The sequence below is a fragment of the Eutrigla gurnardus genome (assembly GCF_963514095.1).
Source record: "Eutrigla gurnardus genome assembly, chromosome: 20".
NCBI lineage: Eukaryota > Metazoa > Chordata > Actinopteri > Perciformes > Triglidae > Eutrigla > Eutrigla gurnardus.
The window spans coordinates 5,958,550-5,980,448 of record NC_139931.1 but is presented as its reverse complement, the minus strand read 5'-3'; the positions used below and the strand labels follow the sequence as shown (position 1 = coordinate 5,980,448).

The following is a 21,899-nucleotide window of genomic DNA, read 5'->3' as shown; positions in this document are numbered from 1 at the left end:
TTTAGACTGTGTTGCTCTGAGTGTATTGATGAGGTTGAATGAAAGTTTATTCTGTGAATGTGAAACGAAGAAAGCAAAGATTTGACTTGGTTTAAGTTTTTGTTTGAGTTGCTCCCTACTGTGGGTCTGACCATTGTAAAAGACAATTGTCTCCAGTGTATATTGCTGTGATTAAGTGTCTTTGCAGCACACATGTAGAGATTTGCATTGACTCATCCTCAAAGAGAAACTCACCACATCTCTGGAGAAAAGAGTTTTGTATAATTCTTTCAGATACTTATTATTATAATTGGCATTTCCAAGTTGCATTTCAAGTTATTCCATTGTAAATTTGATGCATGTATTTATTCTGCTCAGCAGCATTTAATGGGCCATTCATATCCTGAATATATCATGCAAAAATATCCAAATATATTTTCAACACCTGCTCTATTGTTGTAGAAAGGCACGTGTTAAATGTATCATCACGAAACAAGAAGTCACAAAGCACAACATCAGCCGATGCACCGTCATATTCTCTCTTTTTGTGTCATCTGACTTCATATCGTCTACTGCCACCTGTAGGTACTTGTTAAAAATACATTGTTTGAGGTTTTTGTAAAGCCTCTGTGCTTCCTTTAACCAGTGTGCTTCTTTGGCACAGTAATACACAGCAGAGTCCTCTGGTTTTAAGTTGGACAGTGTAAGATACACCATGCTGTTGCTATCATCTCTCCTTATTTCAACACGCCATTGCACACTGCTGGCATACGTATTTTTACTGGCATCAGAAAAGCCGTTCCCTATCCATTCCAGTGCTTTTCCCACAGGTTGTCTCATCCAGCCCATAACACAGCAGCTAAATGTGAAGCCAGATCCCTGACAGGACAGACTGACAGTCTCCCCAGGCGTTGTCACTACGGAGCCGGACGGAATGGACTCCATCCTCTGACCTGTGCAACCTGATGGGATGAAAAGAGAGAGGAACCACAGACGGAAGAGAGACAGTCATCTGGGGAGTTTTCTGGTATCACTGACTGACCATCAGTGGATGTTGTCTGTAAGAAGATAAAACATCAAGAGGCAGGAGAACTCACAGTGCAGAGAGAGAGCAACCAGCAGAAGAGTGAGTGAGCTTATCATCCTGAGTCTGGAGATGTGACCTCTGATGCTCCACACAAAGTAGAGAAGCAGTCAGCAGGGCTGAAGTACCCTGCACAGACTGAAGATTTGCATGAGGATATCATGGGGAGGGAGTGGCTCCTGAACCGGCACTCTGTTGTTTAATTTAGCTGTAACATTTGTAATTTGGTCATATATTTCATTCTTGTTGCTCGTCCATCCATGTGGAACACAATATGATATATAGAGACGGGAGCTTTTGTTTTTGTGGTGTTTTTTTATCATATAATATTTTTAGTTTAGCCACATGGTTGCTGAGTATTTGTGCAGGTCTGTTGGTGGTTTGTATCACTGTGGTGTAACGGACACAGTAATACACAGCTGTGTCCTCCATTTGCATGTTGTTGAGTTGATTTTTACATTTCATGTGAATCGATTGAAGGTGTAAACTGGTTGTCTCTTCCAATGACCAGAATTGGTAGAGGAATTATTTTTGTGGCAGTAGGTATTATGTTTCAAGGTCGGCTGACCATACGTCCCATTCTCATATCTCAGAAATGCCTGGAGGAAATTTCTTCACATTTGGCACAAACATCCACTTGATCCAAGTGTAAATCTCATATACTTTAATTTAAAAAAGTGGCCAGTCTGCTGTAAAGAAAGGAAAAATGTCAGAAAGGAAGAAGGTGAAGCAGGGTGTGAGTTTAACACTAGATCAGTCCAGGGTTTGAGTGTCAGTCAGTTCAGATGAGGAGGAGAGGAGAGTGAAACCTGATACTACATATAATACACTAATATTATGGCTGATATCTGTATTTTTTTTATGCATACTGTACCTTGACAATAATTTAATCTAATCTTTTATTTATGTTTTGCTTTCCTTGGCTACTTTGTGATCATTGATGTTTAATTGTACTTGTTATTGGTTAAAAATGATCGTTGTCATGGCGACTTTTCATATTTAGTACAACAACATCAAATAGAAATTCTTCCTCATAGATTCTAGCTATAAGTATGAGTGCTGTAGGATTTTGTACAGCTGCTCCACCAACTCCAGTCACTGTGAGTCTCGAGCACAATAATAAACAGCAGAATCTTCCGTCTTGAGAGTGTTCATCTGCAGATACAGCTGCTTGATGTTGTTATTTCTGGAGACGGTAAACCGGCCTCGAACTGACTGAGAGTAGTAGGTGTTCCCATTGTTATAGTCGATAGCAATCGACTCCAGTCCTTTTCCAGGAGCCTGTCTGATCCAAGCCATCCAGTAGCTACTAATGTCTAACCCAGAGGCTGTACAGGTCAGTCCGTGAGATTCTCCAGGTCTTTTGACCACTGGTTCAGATTCTGTCAGAGTCTGACCATCAACACCTAAAACAAACATAAAACATGTGAAATATGTCAGTGACACAAAAGGAAACTTTGTCAAATCAAGACTAGTGACAATGTTCACCTGCCCAGCAGACAGTTAGAAGCAGCAGTCCTGTCCTGTAGTCCATCATGTTGAACTGTGTGTCCACTGTCCTCTGTCCTCTCTGCAGTCACATAAGTAGAGGTGGAAGACATCCCAGGTTTGCATCGACTCCTCCTCACAAACAGTCAACCAGATTCAACTGGTAACTTGTGCTTTGCTGTATTTGTCCCTCAGTTTTGGAATCAGAGGAGCAATTAAACAGTGTCATCTTTTCAATCTCTCTTCAAAACTCATTCTTCCGATTATGGCTTTCTCCTAATTGACCATATTTTATGTGTTTTAAAGAAACTGATTGTATTTCTTACAACTTATTTTGTTTGACTTTTTAACCTTAAGTTATTATTATTGTTATTTGAATGTGGTCACTTGGTGACCTTGTTATTTACATCTGTGTGTCTTCCACTTAAATGTGTGAAGATATTTCATTGTTTTCCATATATTAAGTAGTGGTGAGCATGTAGAGGCCGGAGAGAGGACATTTGGGGAGCACAAGGAGGCTGATTTACATACCGATGATAATAAAGTAACTGAAGACCATTTTATTTAAATGATCTAAAAAGAAAATTAAACACTCATGTGTTCTTCATCTCACACAAACACAAGGTGGAACTTGAATCTCTGACAAACACACATTATGTGTTGCAAACCTTTCTATAGTTTGACTAATTAACATCTCAAAGTTGGCTTTACACTACTGAGTCAGTCACTAATGCAGTTATGATCCAAAAAATAATTATGTGAGTGTTTTTGTAAATTATATCATGGAAGAGAAACTGACATTTTGAGGACCATTTTCTATTGTAGTTGGATCACAAGCTTTAAAATCAAGTTGTGAGCTGAATGTATTCAATCCCTTGAAAGTGTGTACTTTATATCCTCACTGATGTAACAGTGATTGTAGTGTCATATTACAGTATGTGATATTACAGTATTGAAGATCTAAAGACTGTTTCCTTCTTTACTGTGACAGTGAGCTGGTAGAAGTGGTTAGTGGTCCGAGGGCTCCTCCTCTGGTGGCTTCATGTTACAAGAGTTCAGGCACTGAGGGGTTTTTGTTCAGCTCTACTGATGGTTTGTGTCATTGTGGGTCTCTGGCACAGTAATACACAGCAGTGTCTTCAGGCTGCATATTCTCTCCGTTTAGAGTCACCGTTTTGCTGGAAGTGTCTAAGCTGATACTGAACTTGTTCTTCAGTGAATCTTTATAGTAAGTGTACGATGTAGATTTCCGTCCGATCCACTCCAGTCCTTTCCCTGCAGGCTGTCTGATCCAAGCTGTCCCGTAGCTGCTAAGAGAATAAGACACCTGACAGGTGATGGTCAGACGTTGACCTGGCTGCACAGTCACAGAGGCTGGCTGTGTCAGCTGTTCACACTTCACACCTGTAAAAAGAAAAGTAAATGTTTAAAAAATACACTGCAAAAGCAGAACTGCTGACTTTGACAAATCCAAAGAGACTCACATCCAGCTGCCAGCAGCAGCAGCAGAGCGACAGAGAACATGATGATGTTGGAAGTGACGTGCTGTGAACTCCACTGGCAGCCTGATGTGATGTTTTATAGCTGCGTAAAGAGGAAGGCCACTGAGTTTGCATACAATCAAACATGTTAAACATCAACATTGGTCTAATTGAGCCATAAGAGTCTGTTCAGTGTGTTTGTATGTGCAGGGTGAAAACATGCCTGGAAATCATATTTTAATTTAATGACACACTTAATAGTAACATTTTAATGAAGAGTCCCCGTATTTACAGAAATAAAAAAAAAATATTAGCTTTGCCTTAAACTGTCAATGTTTATTTTGTGTATTCTATCTATATAATTGTTATTTAAAAAACGTTAAACACATGAGTTCAGCTTTTTTGTAATTAATGCATTCTTGATTTCTTTGCTGACTTTCTGACTTTATTTGCTGTAAACAGAAATGCAGAGACAGCAGCCAGGATCATGTTAATGGTATGAAACTTAAGTTAACTTCAGCGATGCTGCTGGTTTGCAGCTTTGCATGACATATTTTTGATGGTTTCATTGATTGCAGATGTGCACAGCTGCTCAGGAACTGAAACGTTTATTACAAAATGCAAAAAAACAAATAATTTATTGTTCCTTTGTGTGTTGTGTTAGATGAAAAAAATAGTGTTAATCAAAAGGCATTGAGGTTTATAGGTTCATGTAAGTAAAATGCTGTAATCATTCCACTTCTCCTCCACTTTATAGATCAACACTATGGAAAGAGTGAAATGTTTAGAGTTAGTTTGTATTTTCAAGCAATATTATAATTTTTGTATCAGTGATTCATGAAATATATCTCTGAAGTCATACATCAGTGGTACTCAAATGTTTGTGTTTTATCATTTTTTTTTATTTCAGTATCAAAGTTTGAAGTTTAATTTCAGGAACCATGTTGGTGTTCAGTCTTTAGCCCTTTTATGAACAAGTAATCTTTATCATATTTAATGTTTACTAATCATATTTTTCATCATATTTTTTTTCATTAATGTGTTGATAAAAATTAATTTATTCTATGTAAAAAATATGATGTAAAAGTAAATATATCAAAAACAAAGTAAATAATGTGAATGAAAAATACTTAAAATCTATCAGTCAGAATGAGTGCTGTAGGATTTTGTACAGCTGATCCACCAACTCCAGTCACTGTGAGTGTCGAGCACAATAATAAACAGCAGAATCTTCCGTCTTCAGAGTGTTCATCTGCAGATACAGCTGCTTGATGTTGTTGTTTCTGGAGACGGTAAACCGGCCACGAACTGACTGAGATTAGGCGATGTTGCTAGTGTCATAAACACTGGCAATCCACTCCAGTCCTTTTCCAGGAGCCTGTCTGATCCAAGCCATCCCGTAGCTACTAATGTCTAACCCAGAGGCTGTACAGGTCAGTCTGTGAGATTCTCCAGGTCTTTTGACCACTGGTTCAGATTCTGTCAGAGTCTGACCATCAACACCTAAAACAAACATTAAACATGTGAAATATGTCAGTGACACAAAAGGAAACTTTGTCAAATCAAGACTAGTGACAATGTTCACCTGCCCAGCAGACAGTTAGAAGCAGCAGTCCTGTCCTGTAGTCCATCATGTTGAACTGTGTGTCCACTGTCCTCTGTCCTCTCTGCAGTCACATAAGTAGAGGTGGAAGACATCCCAGGTTTGCATCGACTCCTCCTCACAAACAGTCAACCAGATTCAACTGGTAACTTGTGCTTTGCTGTATTTGTCCCTCAGTTTTGGAATCAGAGGAGCAATTAAACAGTGTCATCTTTTCAATCTCTCTTCAAAACTCATTTTTCCGATTGTGGCTTTCTCCTTATTGACCATATTTTATTATGTATCTTTTAAAGAAACACACTTTATTGCTTGCAATTTATTTGTTTGACTTTTTAAACTGTTATTATTATTATTTTAATGTGATAACTTGGTGACATTGTTACATCTGTGTGTCTTCCACTTCAATGTGTTAAGATATTTCATTGTTTTCCATATTAAGTAGTGGTGAGCATGTAGAGGACATTTGGGGAGCCCCGTGTTATTTTGATCACTTGAATATGTTATTCCTAAATGAAAGAAAATACTACCCAGTTTTACAGTTTGGTAGAGAATGTGAAAATTTCAAATAATATCGTACAATTAATGTTTTATTCTTTACAAGCCTTGTTACACATTTAAATACAATCAAATTTAGACACCAACAGTCTGAGACTCTATTATCAAACAATTTAACAAATGTTAAAATAGATTCTTCTGGTTACTTTAACTGTGTGTGTTGCACAGTAATACACCGCGGTGTCTTCAGCCTGCATTCTGTCTGTTTAGAGTCACTGTGTTGCTGGAGGATTCTAAGTTTATCACTGAACTTGTCCTTTAGTGAATCTTATGTATCGTACGAACCTCCAGTTTATTTTTATTCCAATCAATAATGACTTAAAAAGCTGGATCAGTTATCTATCAAGGACCAGGTGTCACTATCGGGTTTCTTGACTGAATCCCTTTATTTCTTCACATAACTTCTCACACAAGTCAGACAATTTAGACAAAACTATTCACATTAACAGAATATTTAATGTCTGCTTCAACTCCTATGGGGGAGCTGTAATAAATCCCGTCTGAATGAAGCAGTTTTTTTTTTTTTTGTTTAAACATTTTATTAAAGAAAATGATGACAAAGTATGATGTACATTCAGAGACAGTTACAAAGGCATTTTCAGTTTTTTCAAAATTATTATTTCTTCTTAACCCCTCCCATACCCACCCCCAGCTTCCTCAACATAAGAAAAACTAAATAAAAAGAAAAATTATATATAAAAGATAAAGACAGACAAGAGCAAACAGACATGGACAGGCTAGGACAAAAGACATGTATGCAAATAATTAAGCAAGTAAATGAATATGATATAAAACAAAACCTTTAACAAAAAAGAGACAACGATGAATTATAATATTAAAGTATCTTTATATGTATAGATATATATATATATATATCTAAAAAAAATAAAATAAATAAAATAAAAATAAAAATAAAAAAAACTGTCTCAATATTGTGTTATGCAAATAATGGAATTGTTGCAGTACTTATACCACCAGCTATAGAAGGCAGAGTTGTTTTTTAAACATGTTTTAAAACCACAGTGTTCATATATACGTCACTCCTACAGAAGAGGGCAGGGTGGTGGACAGGCAGCAGCGCACAGATAATAAATTAATGCAAAGTAGTGTAGTTTAATGTAAAGTATGTTTTGGATTCTACTGTGCAATTTCACTCGCAGGCAGACGGTCGAAATAGTTAATCAACGGTTGCCAGTGACAATGGAATTTATCCGAGCAGCCTCTCAAAGCAAATTTAATTTTTTCCAATTTTAGAAAGGACATGATGTCACGAAGCCAAGATTTGAGTGATGGAGGGAGGCGGGATTTCCATAAGAGCAAAATGCTCCTTCGAGCGATCAGAGAGGAGAAAGCAATTACATTGGATTGAGTATTTGTTGCAACATTTTCATCTGGAAGTCTTCCAAAAATAGCTACATGAGGAGATGGTGGGATATGGATCTGCGTTATTTCAGAAATAACCTTAAAGAATGAATCCCAGAAAGTAAACAACTTAGGGCATGTCCAAAACATATGTGTAAGGTCACACGGTGAGAGCGAGCATCTATTACATTTATCTTCAACTGTATCTGGGTAGATTCTAGAGAGCCTGGACATGCTATAATGAATCCTGTGGAGCACTTTAAATTGAATGAGGCTAAGCCGCATACATGAAGAGGAAAGTTTGATATTTGTAAGGGCTTTACTCCAGAACCGATCAGAAAGGGTCACTTGCAGTTCGTCTTCCCAGTTCGATTTGATTTTTTCAATAGTTAATTCATTGGCTGGCAACAGTAGGTCATATAGGTAGGAGACATGTCCTTTAGGGGTGGTGTTAGCTAAGAGAATGTGGTCCATACCAGTTACGGTTGGGATAAGTGGGAATGTAGGTGAATGAGTTCTTGCAAAATCCCGTAGTTGAAAATATCTAAAGAAATCCGAACTGGTTAATCCAAATATGGCTTGTAGCTGGTTGAAACTTGCAAATGACCCTTCTACATACAAATCTTTTAATGAACGCAGACCCCCTCTGCCCAGGAACACAAAGCGCGGATCAGTTCTGGCTGGTGCAAAGAGATGGTTTTTGCAGATGGGTGTTGATTGAGGAAGGGAAGACCACTTAAAATGTCCCCTTATTTGAGCCCAGATTTTGAGTGATGCAACGACAAGGGGGTTAGATGTGTACTGTGAGTAAGGTAAGGGCAGGGTGCCGCATGCCAGAGCCTGCGGCGATGACGATATGCATGAGTCAGATTCCAATTGGCACCAGCTGCTCTGTGGGGATGTAAACCAGAGTAATAGTTTGTGCGCATTTGCCGCCCAGTAATAAGATTGGAAGTTTGGCAAGCCAAGTCCACCTGAAGGTCTACTCCGCTGCATGGCAGCTTTGCAGATTCTAGGATGTTTACCCGCCCATATGAATTGAGAGACAACAGAGTCAATAGATTTGAAAAACGATTGGGGTAAAAAGATGGGAAGGCATTGGAAGAGGTATAGATAGCGAGGTAAAACGTTCATCTTGACTATTTGTACCCTCCCTGCTAGTGAAAGGGGTAAATGGCTCCACCTTTGGAGGTCAGACTTGATTTTTGAGGTGAGAGCTGCAAAGTTTTGTTCACGTAGGGACCTTATAGATCGTGTAATGACGACACCTAAGTATTTAAACTCTGAGCTGGAAAACTTAAACGGGATAGACAGTGCTGGGATGTCCAAGGCTGGCTGATTAACTGGAAAACATTCACTTTTTTGAACATTTAATTTGTATCCCGAAAAAGTGCTGAAGAAGTTAAGAATTGATAAGATCCGAGGAATACTAGACAACGGGTTCCTTACGTACAAAAGCAGGTCATCTGCGTAGAGGGATACTTTGTGTTCTGTTCCCCATCGCTGGATGCCCAGAAAACCTCTTTCCGTTTTAAGTGCTATCGAGAGTGGCTCTATGGCGATGGCGAATAGAAGAGGGGAAAGCGGGCACCCCTGGCGCGTTCCACGGGAAAGGGGAAAAGTCTTAGAACGAGAAGTATTTGTGCATACCGATGCTTGAGGAGAGGTGTAAAGCAATTGAATCCAGGATATAAAATTGCCTCCAAAGCCAAAATGCCGCAACGCGGGGAACAAGTAGGACCACTCCACCCTATCGAAGGCCTTCTCGGCATCAAGGGACACGATTACTTCTGGGTCAGAAGGGGAAGGTGGGGTGTGGATGATGCCGAGAAGCCTTCTAATGTTGGTGAATGAGTGTCGTTGTCTAATGAACCCCGTCTGGTCTTCTGACACAATGGAGGTCATAACAGTCTCCAACCGACGTGAAATTGCCTTCGCAAGTATTTTAACATCAACAGACAGTAACGATATTGGACGAAAAGACGCACAGTTTAAGGGATCTTTGTCCTTCTTTAATATAAGGGAAATTGAGGCCTGGGTGAGGGTGGGTGGCAACAGCCCTGCCGGAGCGACTGCGTAAACATCCTTAGTAGTAATGGAGCTAATTTTTCTATAAATTTTTTTAAAAATTCCACCGGAAAACCATCCGGTCCGGGTGATTTATTATTATTCATCAGTTTTATTGCTTCGGTAATCTCGTTAAGTTGCAAAGGGCTGTCCAGCATCTGTCTGTTATCCTCTGAAATCACGGGTACGTCTAGTGCTGTGAAAAATTCAGACATATGAGCTTCATTATTGGAGGACTCCGACGTATAGAGCTGAGAATAGAATGTTTTAAAAACGTTATTTATTTCTACGGGGTCAGACGTAAGCGCACCGGTATTAGTACGGATCTGAGTAATCTGGTTGGAAGCAGTTTTAGTTTTCAGCTGATGGGCTAAAAGCCGACTTGCCTTATCTCCAAATTCATACTGAGTGCCTCTGGAGCGGAGCAGAAGTTGTTCAGCCTCTCTTGTTGTCAAAAGATCAAGTTCAGTCTTAAGTTTCAACCTTTCCTTGTAAAGGTCAGGTGATTGATCAATTGAGTAGCGATGGTCTACAGTGGCAATGGATTCTTCCAGTTCTTTTTTGCGCGCTCTACGATTTTTATTAATATAGGACGTATATGAAATAATTTTACCCCTAATAAAGGCCTTTAGGGTTTCCCATAATAGCATAGGGCAGATGCCTTCTGTGTTATTGGTTTCCAAAAAGAGGTCAATGGCTTCGGAGATTTGTTTACAGAAATTCCCATCAGCCAGCAACAGAGGATCTAAGCGCCATGTCCTATAATCTTTAGGCCTATGGTCAAAGCGAAGGTCAAGGGTTACTGCGGAGTGGTCAGATACGACTATAGGTGAGTATTGTGTGGATATTACCGAGGGAATTAGTGTTTTGTCAATGAGAAAGTAATCTATGCGTGAAAAAGTACGATTTACGTGTGAAAAGAAAGAGTACTGCTTAATAGTGGGATGTAGAAGTCTGTAGGGATCAACATAGCCATATTGTTCCATAAAGGCAGAGAGGGTCTGAGACATTTTAGATGGTGTTGAAGTTCTGGAGCTAGACCTATCCAGTAGAGGGTTAATGACACAGTTCATATCACCTCCCACAATTAGCACATGGGAATTTAAGTTAGGAAGAGAAGACAATAGGTTTTTCATGAAGTTATAGTCATCCCAATTAGGAGCATAGACAGATACGAGGACAACCGGTTTCTGGTACAATGTACCGGGGACAATCACATAGCGACCATTTGGGTCTGCAATAATTTTGTCTGGAGTGAAATGCACGTTTTTCCTAACAAGTATGGCCACACCTCTCGTTTTCAGGTTAAATTTAGAATGAAAGATTTGTCCTATCCAAGGTCTAGACAATTTCTGGTGATCAATATTAAGTAAGTGTGTCTCTTGGAGAAACATTATGTCAGCTTTAAGGTTTTGAATGTGTGAGAATATCCTAGCACGCTTGACTGTGGCATTGAGTCCACCTACATTTAATGAGAGTATTCTTACCACCTGTCCACCACCCTTCTGTGAATGGGCTACATCGGCCATAGCACAAAGATCGATATGAAGTGTAACATACCAGCACTGCAGTCGGTGGATTGTTCCAGAGCAAATGAGAAAAAGAAAAGGTAAATAAATGCAACATTGAAAGACACAATGAGACCGATGGGACAAAAAAACAAACTAACAAAATACACAAAAAAGGAAGTTGGCTTACTTACCCCAGCCATGCCCCTCCCCACCTCCCCGAACCCCATAACTTCCCTAACCCTTTGGTTATCATACCTCTTCGCCAATTGCATTGGCGCACACTATTCTGAATGAAGCAGTTTTATTTAGACTGTGTTGCTCTGAGTGTATTGATGAGGTTGAATGAAAGTTTATTCTGTCAATGTGAAACGAAGAAAGCAAAGTTTTGACTTGGTTTGAGTTTTTGTTTGAGTTGCTCCCTACTGTGGGTCTGACCATTGTAAAAGACAATTGTCTCCAGTGTATATTGCTGTGATTAAGTGTCTTTGCAGCACACATGTAGAGATTTGCATTGACTCATCCTCAAAGAGAAACTCACCACATCTCTGGAGAAAAGAGTTTTGTATAATTCTTTCAGATACTTATTATTATAATTGGCATTTCCAAGTTGCATTTCAAGTTATTCCATTGTAAATTTGATGCATTTATTTATTCTGCTCAGCAGCATTTAATGGGCCATTCATATCCTGAATATATCATGCAAAAATATCCAAATATATTTTCAACACCTGCTGTATTGTTGTAGAAAGGCACATGTTAAATGTATCATCAAGAAACAAGAAGTCACAAACCACAACATCAGCCGATGCACCGTCATATTCTCTCTCTTTGTGTCATCTGACTTCATATCGTCTACTGCCACCTGTAGGTACTTGTTAAAAATACATTGTTTGAGGTTTTTGTAAAGCCTCTGTGCTTCCTTTAACCAGTGTGCTTCTCTGGCACAGTAATACACAGCAGTGTCTTCAGGCTGCATATTCTCTCCGTTTAGAGTCACCGTTTTGCTGGAAGAGTCTAAGCTGATACTGAACTTGTTCTTCAGTGAATCTTTATAGTAAGAAGCTCCCGTAGATTTCTGTCCGATCCACTCCAGTCCTTTCCCTGCAGGCTGTCTGATCCAAGCTGTCTCGTAGCCAAGAGAATAAGACACCTGACAGGTGATGGTCAGACGTTGACCTGGCTGCACAGTCACAGAGGCTGGCTGTGTCAGCTGTTCACACTTCACAGCTGTGGAGAAACATATATTGAATATTGAATCAGTGTAATAACAGTGAGCAGTCAGTGTGCTGTGATCATACTGTCAGTGTCCCAGTGAGACTCACAGGATCCAGCTGCCAGCAGCAGTATCAGAGCTACGAAGAACATGGTTGGTATCAATGGTGGTCTGATGGCAACGTCTCTTCTTCTGCTGCAACTGACAGCATGATATCAAGTCTTTATAGCAGAATGTGAGGAAGTTCACTTTGCATGGAGAACGTCACTGATAGGCTATAAAATAAGGATGAACTGTCCTGTCACACGTACTCAAAGCTTGGAATGTGTTGTGAACATTTATATTGACACATGGAAGCATTTAAAATCATTATCTGAAAGTTCATTATTTTTCATCACAAAAGGTCCAACTCAAGTCAGACATGTCAAACAAATAGATTTACATTTACACAACAGAATGTGCTTATGCATGCATACATGTGGGGACGCTGCAATAAAACCTGTCTGAATGAAGCAGTTTTATTGAGGCTAGGTTTCTCTGACTGTTGATGACGTTGAACTGAAGCTTATTCTGTAAATGTTTAAAGCAAAAAGCAAAGTTTGACTGAGATTCATATGTTGAGTTTTTGTACAGTGTTGCTTCACGTCTCACTGTCTCTCTCTTTGTCAGAGAACTTGAGTTTGGGGTTTGTGTCTTGATACTGAAATCGATGTTTAAACGACCACATACAGTCTTCTTGATACTCAAAGCAAAGACAGTGAACATGTGAGGTTGTTGTGGTCTATCAGCCCAGTCAGAATGAGTGCTGTAGGATTTTGTACAGCTGCTCCACCAACTCCAGTCACTGTGAGTCTCGAGCACAATAATAAACAGCAGAATCTTCCGTCTTCAGAGTGTTCATCTGCAGATACAGCTGCTGCATGTTGTTGTTTCTGGAGACGGTAAACCGGCCTCGAACTGACTGAGGGTAGTAGATGCCGCTACTATCCGAGGTGATGGTTGTAATCCACTCCAGTCCTTTTCCAGGAGCCTGTCTGATCCAAGCCATATAATAGCTGCTGAATGTAAACCCAGAGGCTGTACAGGTCAGTCTGTGAGATTCTCCAGGTCTTTTGACCACTGGTTCAGATTCTGTCAGAGTCTGACCATCAACACCTAAAACAAACATAAAACATGTGAAATATGTCAGTGACACAAAAGGAAACTTTGTCAAATCAAGACTAGTGACAATGTTCACCTGCCCAGCAGACAGTTAGAAGCAGCAGTCCTGTCCTGTAGTCCATCATGTTGAACTGTGTGTCCACTGTCCTCTGTCCTCTCTGCAGTCACATAAGTAGAGGTGGAAGACATCCCAGGTTTGCATCGACTCCTCCTCACAGTGTGGAATAGATTTGACTTGGATCACTTCCTGGTGTGAAAAATAAAAATAAGTGTTTACTGTACACGGGTCCCTCTAGCATATTTCAGTATTATTTGTGGAATAGGTTAGGAAAAGTAGGAAACACATTGTTCAAGTTTTTTTGTGCTCATTATTAAGCAGTTTGCATCACATGAAGACTTTGACTGTCAGTTTGACAATATCCCCAAAGTGAGTTTTTGTTATCATGTTAAAGTGAGATTCTATCAGGGAGTAACTGCAGATTACTTTATTTATTTGTATGTCTCATTGTTAACGTGTGTGTGTGTGGGGCTGAGTCACATGGTTGCTGAGTATTTGTGCAGGTCTGTTGGTGGTTTGTATCACTGTGGTGTAACGGACACAGTAATACACAGCTGTGTCCTCAGGCTGCAGATTCGTTCCTTTCAGAGTCACTGTTCGAGCAGAAGTGTCTCTGCTGTAGCTGAACTTGTTCTTCAGAGCTTCATTTTGGTAAAAGTTTCCTCCTCCCCACTTATGGTTAATCCAGTCCATCGGTTTTCCTTCACTCTGTCTGATCCAACCTGTTGCATAGCTGTTATCAGTCAAAGAATAACCAGAGACCTGACAGGTGATGGTCAAAGACTGTCCAGGCTGCACCACCATCGAGTCTGGCTGGATGAGATCAATACTGTTCACACCTGTGGAAACACAAATCAACATGATCTCCATCATTCACCGACTGTTCAGCGTTTCTAATGTGTTTAATAGTGTGAATCCACTAAAAGCTCCTCACAGGTTGCAGCTGCCAGCAGCAGCATCAGAGCGACAGAGAACATGATGATGTTGGAGATGAACTGATGTGAGCTCTTCTGTCTCTGACACACAACAAACACACACACTTCACTTCCTTATAAGGCAACTCACAAGGAGGCTGATTTACATACCGATGATAATAAATCAGCTGACTACAAGTTATTTAAATGAATCAAAATGAAGATGAAATGTTCAGCTGTTCTTGAAAGAGAACTTTAATCTGTGATAAAAGCACATTTTAAAAATGACAAGGCATTGTGACAATAGGCCTTATCTATTAATTGTAAGAAGAGTGAGTCTAGAATTATCAGAACAATAGAAACATTCATGTGGCTCAAGGACGTGCTGCCAACATAAATGTTACATAAAAGAAGTGAATCATCATGAAGTTGGCTAAACACTACAGATTCAGTTGCTGTTAGAATTTAAACTAATTATTTCATGTAAGATAAATGAGACTTTATGAGGATTCATTTATACTCTAGTTGGATCACAAGCTTGAATAATTAAATTAAATTAAAAGACTGTTTCCTTCTTTACTTTGACAGTGAGCTGGTAGAAGTGGTTAGTGGTCCGAGGGCTCCTCCTCTGGTGGCTTCATGTTACAAGAGTTCAGGCACTGAGGGGTTTTTGTTCAGCTCTACTGATGGTTTGTGTCATTGTGGGTCTCTGGCACAGTAATACACAGCAGTGTCTTCAGGCTGCATATTCTGCCCGTTTAGAGTCACTGTGCTGCTGGAAGAGTCTAAGTTGACACTGAACTTGTTCTTCAGTGAATCTTTGACATTTGAGTCTCTACTCATCCACTCCAGTCCTTTCCCTGCAGGCTGTCTGATCCAGTGTGTGTAGTAGCTGCTAAGAGAATAAGACACCTGACAGGTGATGGTCAGACGTTGACCTGGCTGCACAGTCACAGAGGCTGGCTGTGTCAGCTGTTCACACTTCACACCTGTAAAAAAGTTCAAGATCAAGTTCAAGATCAAGTTCTACTGTAACAGAAGAAAGACTGACTTTGACAAATCCAGGGAGACTCACATCCAGCTGCAAACAGCAGCAGCAGAGCGACAGAGAACATGGTTTCTGTTGAAAGTGAAGAGAATTTGAGATTCTGATGCTCTATAACCTCCACTGACCATCCCATTGGAAGTTTTTATAACTGCGTTGCAAGAAAGACTACTGAGTTTGCATGGAATCAAACCTATGACATGTGAAAGTGGGCGTGGAGCTGAGGAACTTATTAGTAGTAGCAGACACCTCAGTGTCTTCAGATGAGCTGCTGTGGTTTGGTGTGGAGCTGCTTGGAGTCTGAAATCATCTTCTTAGGCCATTTAGCAAAAAACGACGTTGTGTAATTAACATCTGGAGCTTTTTTCAGTGTCGGAAGGAGGGTTTGATTTGGACAAATATACCATCATCAGCACTTTTAATGTCAATAAAAATCGAATCACATTGGTTCTTTCTAGTGCACGTTCTTTATCCTATGATTGGCCTCATGCAAGAAGTGATACAAATCAATTGTTTTTGTCTTTCTACTCTTTGATTTAGTGGGATGACTTTTTTTAGTCCATGCATTGTTTTTTATGAGGAATTTGTCCTTTCAATCATCAATTTTATTTTACTACAATTTCTAATTTTACTATAGTTTAAATATAACGTAACGTAAAATGATTTACACCTGCCTTACAAAATAACATGTGGGAATAGTATTAACCAGCAGCGTACATTGTTGTAGAAAAGCACGTGTTGGCAGAAAAACATAAAAAAGAGGAAGTCACAAACCACAACCTCTTCTGTTGCATTAGGGACTTTTCGCTGTAACTGTAGGTATGATGACATACTGGTTTGTCATAATATGTAATATATTTTGCTGTTGGTGATTGGAAAAGTAAGTTGTTTTTGTGAGACCCTCTGCTTGTAATACACAGTGTGTGTATCTAGCACAGTAATACACAGCAGATTCTTCTGGTTTTATGTTGGACACTCTCAGATACGCCATCTTGTTTTTATTATCTCTGATGATTTGTACAGGCCCCTGTACACTATTTGCATAAATTGTTTTCCTTGCATCAAAGTAAATAGCCCCCATCCATTCAAGTGCTTTCTGGTTTGCAGCTTTGCATGAAATATTTTTGATGGTTTCATTGATTGCAGATGTGCACAGATGCTCAGGAACTGAAACTTGTTGTTTTCAGTTGGTTTGTTTTATCAAGCAATATGATTATTATTATTTTGTCAGTATCTTATTTTCTCGTAAAAAATGTATCTCTGAAGCCAGTCATACATCAGTGGTACTCAAATGTTTGTGTTTTATCATTTTGAATTTCAGTATTAAAGTATGAAGTTTAATTTCAGCAACGACTTTGGTGAGCAGTCTTTAGCCCTTTTATGAACATGTAATCTTGTAATTATATTTAATGTTTTTTAACAATATTTATTAATAATATTTTTTCAGGAATGTTTATATTGCAGGGACTAATTTATGATATGTAAAAAAAAATGTATAATACGTAAAAACTAAATATACATCAAGAATAAAGTAAATAATGTGAATGAAAATACTTTAAGTCTATCAGCCCAGTAAGAATGAGTGCTGTAGGATTTTGTACAGCTGCTCCACCAACTCCAGTCACTGTGAGTCTCGAGCACAATAATAAACAGCAGAATCTTCCGTCTTCAGAGTGTTCATCTGCAGATACAGCTGCTGCATGTTGTTGTTTCTGGAGACGGTAAACCGGCCTTGAACTGACTGAGAGTAGTAGATGTAGCTACTATCCGTGTAGATATATGCAATCCACTCCAGTCCTTTTCCAGGAGCCTGTCTGACCCAAACCATTCTGTAGCCACTAAAGTCAAACCCAGAGGCTGTACAGGTCAGTCTGTGAGATTCTCCAGGTCTTTTGACCACTGGTTCAGATTGTGTCAGAGTCTGACCATCAACACCTAAAACAAACATAAAACATGTGAAATATGTCAGTGACACAAAAGGAAACTTTGTCAAATCAAGACTAGTGACAATGTTCACCTGCCCAGCAGACAGTTAGAAGCAGCAGTCCTGTCCTGTAGTCCATCATGTTGAACTGTGTGTCCACTGTCCTCTGTCCTCTCTGCAGTCACATAAGTAGAGGTGGAAGACATCCCAGGTTTGCATCGACTCCTCCTCACAAACAGTCAACCAGATTCAACTGGTAACTTGTGCTTTGCTGTATTTGTCCCTCAGTTTTGGAATCAGAGGAGCAATTAAACAGTGTCATCTTTTCAATCTCTCTTCAAAACTCATTTTTCAGATTATGGCTTTCTCCTAATTGACCATATTTTATTATGTGTGTTTTAAAGAAACAAATTCTATTGCTTACAATTTATTTGTTTGACTTTTTAACCTGTTATTATTATTATTTTAATGTGATAACTTGGTGACATTGTTACATCTGTGTGTCTTCCACTTCAATGTGTTAAGATATTTAATTGTTTTCCATGTTAAGTAGTGGTGAGCATGTAGAGGACATTTGGGGAGCCCCGTGTTATTTTGATCACTTGAATATGTTTTCCCTAAATGAAAGAAAATACTACCCAGTTTTATAGTTTTGGAGAGAATGTGAATATTTCAAATAATATCTTACAATTAATATTTTATTCTTTACAAGCCTTGTTACACAGATAAATACAATCACATTGAGACACCAACAGTCTGAGACTCTATTATCAAACAATTTAACAAATGTTAAAATAGATTCTTCTGGTCACTTTAACTGTGTGTGTTGCACAGTAATACACCGCTGTGTCTTCAGCCTGCATTCTGTCTGTTTAGAGTCACTGTGTTGCTGGAGGATTCTAAGTTTATCACTGAACTTGTCCTTTAGTGAATCTTATGTATCGTACGAACCTCCAGTTTATTTTATTCCAATCAATAATGACTCAAAAAGCTGGATCGGGTTTCTATCAAGGACCAGCTGTCACTATCGGTTTTCTTGACTGAATCCCTTTATTTCTTCACATAACTTCTCACACAAGTCAGACAATTTAGACAAAACTATTCACATCAACAGAATATTTAATGTCTGCCTCAACTCCTATGGGGGAGCTGTAATAAATCCCGTCTGAATGAAGCAGTTTTATTTAGACTGTGTTGCTCTGAGTGTATTGATGAGGTTGAATGAACGTTTATTCTGTGAATGTGAAACGAAGAAAGCAAAGTTTTGACTTGGCTTGAGTTTTTGTTTGAGTTGCTCCCTACTGTGGGTCTGACCATTGTAAAAGACAATTGTCTCCAGTGTATATTGCTGTGATTAAGTGTCTTTGCAGCACACATGTAGAGATTTGCATTGACTCATCCTCAAAGAGAAACTCACCACATCTCTGGAGAAAAGAGTTTTGTATAATTCTTTCAGATACTTATTATTATAATTGGCATTTCCAAGTTGCATTTCAAGTTATTCCATTGTAAATTTGATGCATTTATTTATTCTGCTCAGCAGCATTTAATGGGCCATTCATATCCTGAATATATCACGCAAAAATATCCAAATATATTTTCAACACCTGCTGTATTGTTGTAGAAAGGCACATGTTAAATGTATCATCAAGAAACAAGAAGTCACAAAGCACAACATCAGCCGATGCACCGTCATATTCTCTCTTTTTGTGTCATCTGACTTCATATCGTCTACTGCCACCTGTAGGTACTTGTTAAAAATACATTGTTTGAGGTTTTTGTAAAGCCTCTGTGCTTCCTTTAACCAGTGTGCTTCTTTGGCGCAGTAATACACAGCAGAGTCCTCTGGTTTTAAGTTGGACAGTGTAAGATACACCATGCTGTTGCTATCATCTCTCCTTATTTCAACACGCCCTTGCACACTGCTGGCATACGTATTTTTACTGGCATCAGAAAAGCCGTTCCCTATCCATTCCAGTGCTTTTCCCACAGGTTGTCTCATCCAGCCCATAACACAGCAGCTAAATGTGAAGCCAGATCCCTGACAGGACAGACTGACAGTCTCCCCAGGCGTTGTCACTACGGAGCCGGACGGAATGGACTCCATCCTCTGACCTGTGCAACCTGATGGGATGAAAGGAGAGAGGAACCACAGAAGGGAGAGAGACAGTCATCTGGGGAGTTTTCTGGTATCACTGACTGACCATCAGTGGATGTTGTCTGTAAGAAGATAAAACATCAAGAGGCAGGAGAACTCACAGTGCAGAGAGAGAGCAACCAGCAGAAGAGTGAGTGAGCTTATCATCCTGAGTCTGGAGATGTGACCTCTGATGCTCCACACAAAGTAGAGAAGCAGTCAGCAGGGCTGAAGTACCCTGCACAGACTGAAGATTTGCATGAGGATATCATGGGGAGGGAGTGGCTCCTGAACCGGCACTCTGTTGTTTAATTTAGCTGTAACATTTGTAATTTGGTCATATATTTCATTCTTGTTGCTCGTCCATCCATGTGGAACACAATATGATATATAAAGACGGGAGCTTTTGTTTTTGTAGTGGTTTTTTATCATAATATTTTTAGTTTAGCCACATGGTTGCTGAGTATTTGTGCAGGTCTGTTGGTGGTTTGTATCACTGTGGTGTAACGGACACAGTAATACACAGCTGTGTCCTCCATTTGCATGTTGTTGAGTTGATTTTTACATTTCATGTGAATCGATTGAAGGTGTAAACTGGTTGTCTTTTCCAATGACCAGACTTGGTAGAGGAGTTATTTTTGTGGCAGTAGGTATTATGTCTTAAGGTCGGCTGACCATACGTCCCATTCTCATATCTCAGAAATGCCTGGAGGAAATTTCTTCACATTTGGCACAAACATCCACTTGATCCAAGTGTAAATCTCATATACTTTAATTTAAAAAAGTGTCCAGTCTGCTGTAAAGAAAGGAACAGTGTCAGAAAGGAAGAAGGTGAAGCAGGGTGTGAGTTTAACACTAGATCAGTCCAGGGTTTGAGTGTCAGTCAGTTCAGATGAGGAGGAGAGGAGAGTGAAACCTGATACTACATATAATACACTAATATTATGGCTGATATCTGTATTTATTTTATGCATACTGTACCTTGACAATGATTTAATCGAATATTTTATTTATTTTTTGCTTTCCTTGGCTACTTTGTGATCATTTATGTTTAATGGTACTTGTTATTGGTTAAAAATGATCGTTGTCATGGCCACTTTTCATATTTAGAACAAGAACATCAAATAGAAATTCTTCCTCATAGATTCTAGCTATAAGTATGAGTGCTGTAGGATTTTGTACAGCTGCTCCACCAACTCCAGTCACTGTGAGTCTCGAGCACAATAATAAACAGCAGAATCTTCCGTCTTCAGAGTGTTCATCTGCAGATACAGCTGCTGCATGTTGTTGTTTCTGGAGACGGTAAACCGGCCTTGAACTGACTGAGAGTGGTAATCGGTGCCACCAGCATGATGACTCCAGGCAATCCACTCCAGTCCTTTTCCAGGAGCCTGTCTGATCCAAGCCATATAATAGCTGCCGAGTGAAAATCCAGAGGCTGTACAGGTCAGTCTGTGAGATTCTCCAGGTCTTTTGACCACTGGTTCAGATTGTGACAGAGTCTGACCATCAACACCTAAAACAAACATAAAACATGTGAAATATGTCAGTGACACAAAAGGAAACTCTGTCAAATCAAGACTAGTGACAATGTTCACCTGCCCAGCAGACAGTTAGAAGCAGCAGTCCTGTCCTGTAGTCCATCATGTTCAACAGTGTGTCCACTGTCCTCTGTCCTCTCTGCAGTCACATAAGTAGAGGTGGAAGACATCCCAGGTTTGCATCGACTCCTCCTCACAAACAGTCAACCAGATTCAACTGGTAACTTGTGCTTTGCTGTATTTGTCCCTCAGTTTTGGAATCAGAGGAGCAATTAAACAGTGTCATCTTTTCAATCCCTCTTCAAAACTCATTCTTCCGATTATGGCTTTCTCCTAATTGACCATATTTTATTATGTATGTTTTAAAGAAACACATTTTATCGCTTACAATTTATTTGTTTGACTTTTTAACCTGTTATTATTATTATTATTTTAATGTGATAACTTGGTGACATTGTTACATCTGTGGGTCTTCCACTTCAATGTGTTAAGATATTTCATTGTTTTCCATATTAAGTAGTGGTGAGCATGTAGAGGACATTTGGGGAGCCCCGTGTTATTTTGAATATGTTATTCCTAAATGAAAGAAAATACTACCCAGTTTTATAGTTTTATAGTTTTATAGTTTTGGAGAGAATGTGAATATTTCAAATAATATCTGACAATTAATGTTTTATTCTTTACATGCCTTGTTACACAGATAAATACAATCACATTTAGACACCAACAGTCTGAGACTCTATTATCAAACAATTTAACAAATGTTAAAATAGATT

At 39.2% G+C, this 21,899-nt stretch overlaps 1 protein-coding gene across 2 annotated transcripts in view; it reads right to left on the bottom strand.

The window, feature by feature from the left end:
- The window catches only part of LOC311030586 (uncharacterized protein), a 331,387-nt gene extending 311,595 nt beyond the window's left edge, over positions 1 to 19,792 (bottom strand). Inside the window, exons 1-2 of one of the 2 annotated variants that reach the window (XM_084036431.1) lie at positions 19,705 to 19,792; positions 19,251 to 19,569 (exon numbers count right to left, since the gene is read on the bottom strand). In XM_084036431.1, coding sequence (XP_083892557.1) covers positions 19,251 to 19,569; positions 19,705 to 19,750 — 365 coding nt within the window. In that variant the 5' untranslated portion in view covers positions 19,751 to 19,792. Of the gene's footprint in view, positions 1 to 622; positions 942 to 1,076; positions 1,148 to 19,250; positions 19,570 to 19,704 lie in introns of those variants that run through there. The other variant, XM_084036434.1, reaches the window with a different exon arrangement.
- Positions 19,793 to 21,899: the final 2,107 nt, after the last annotated feature.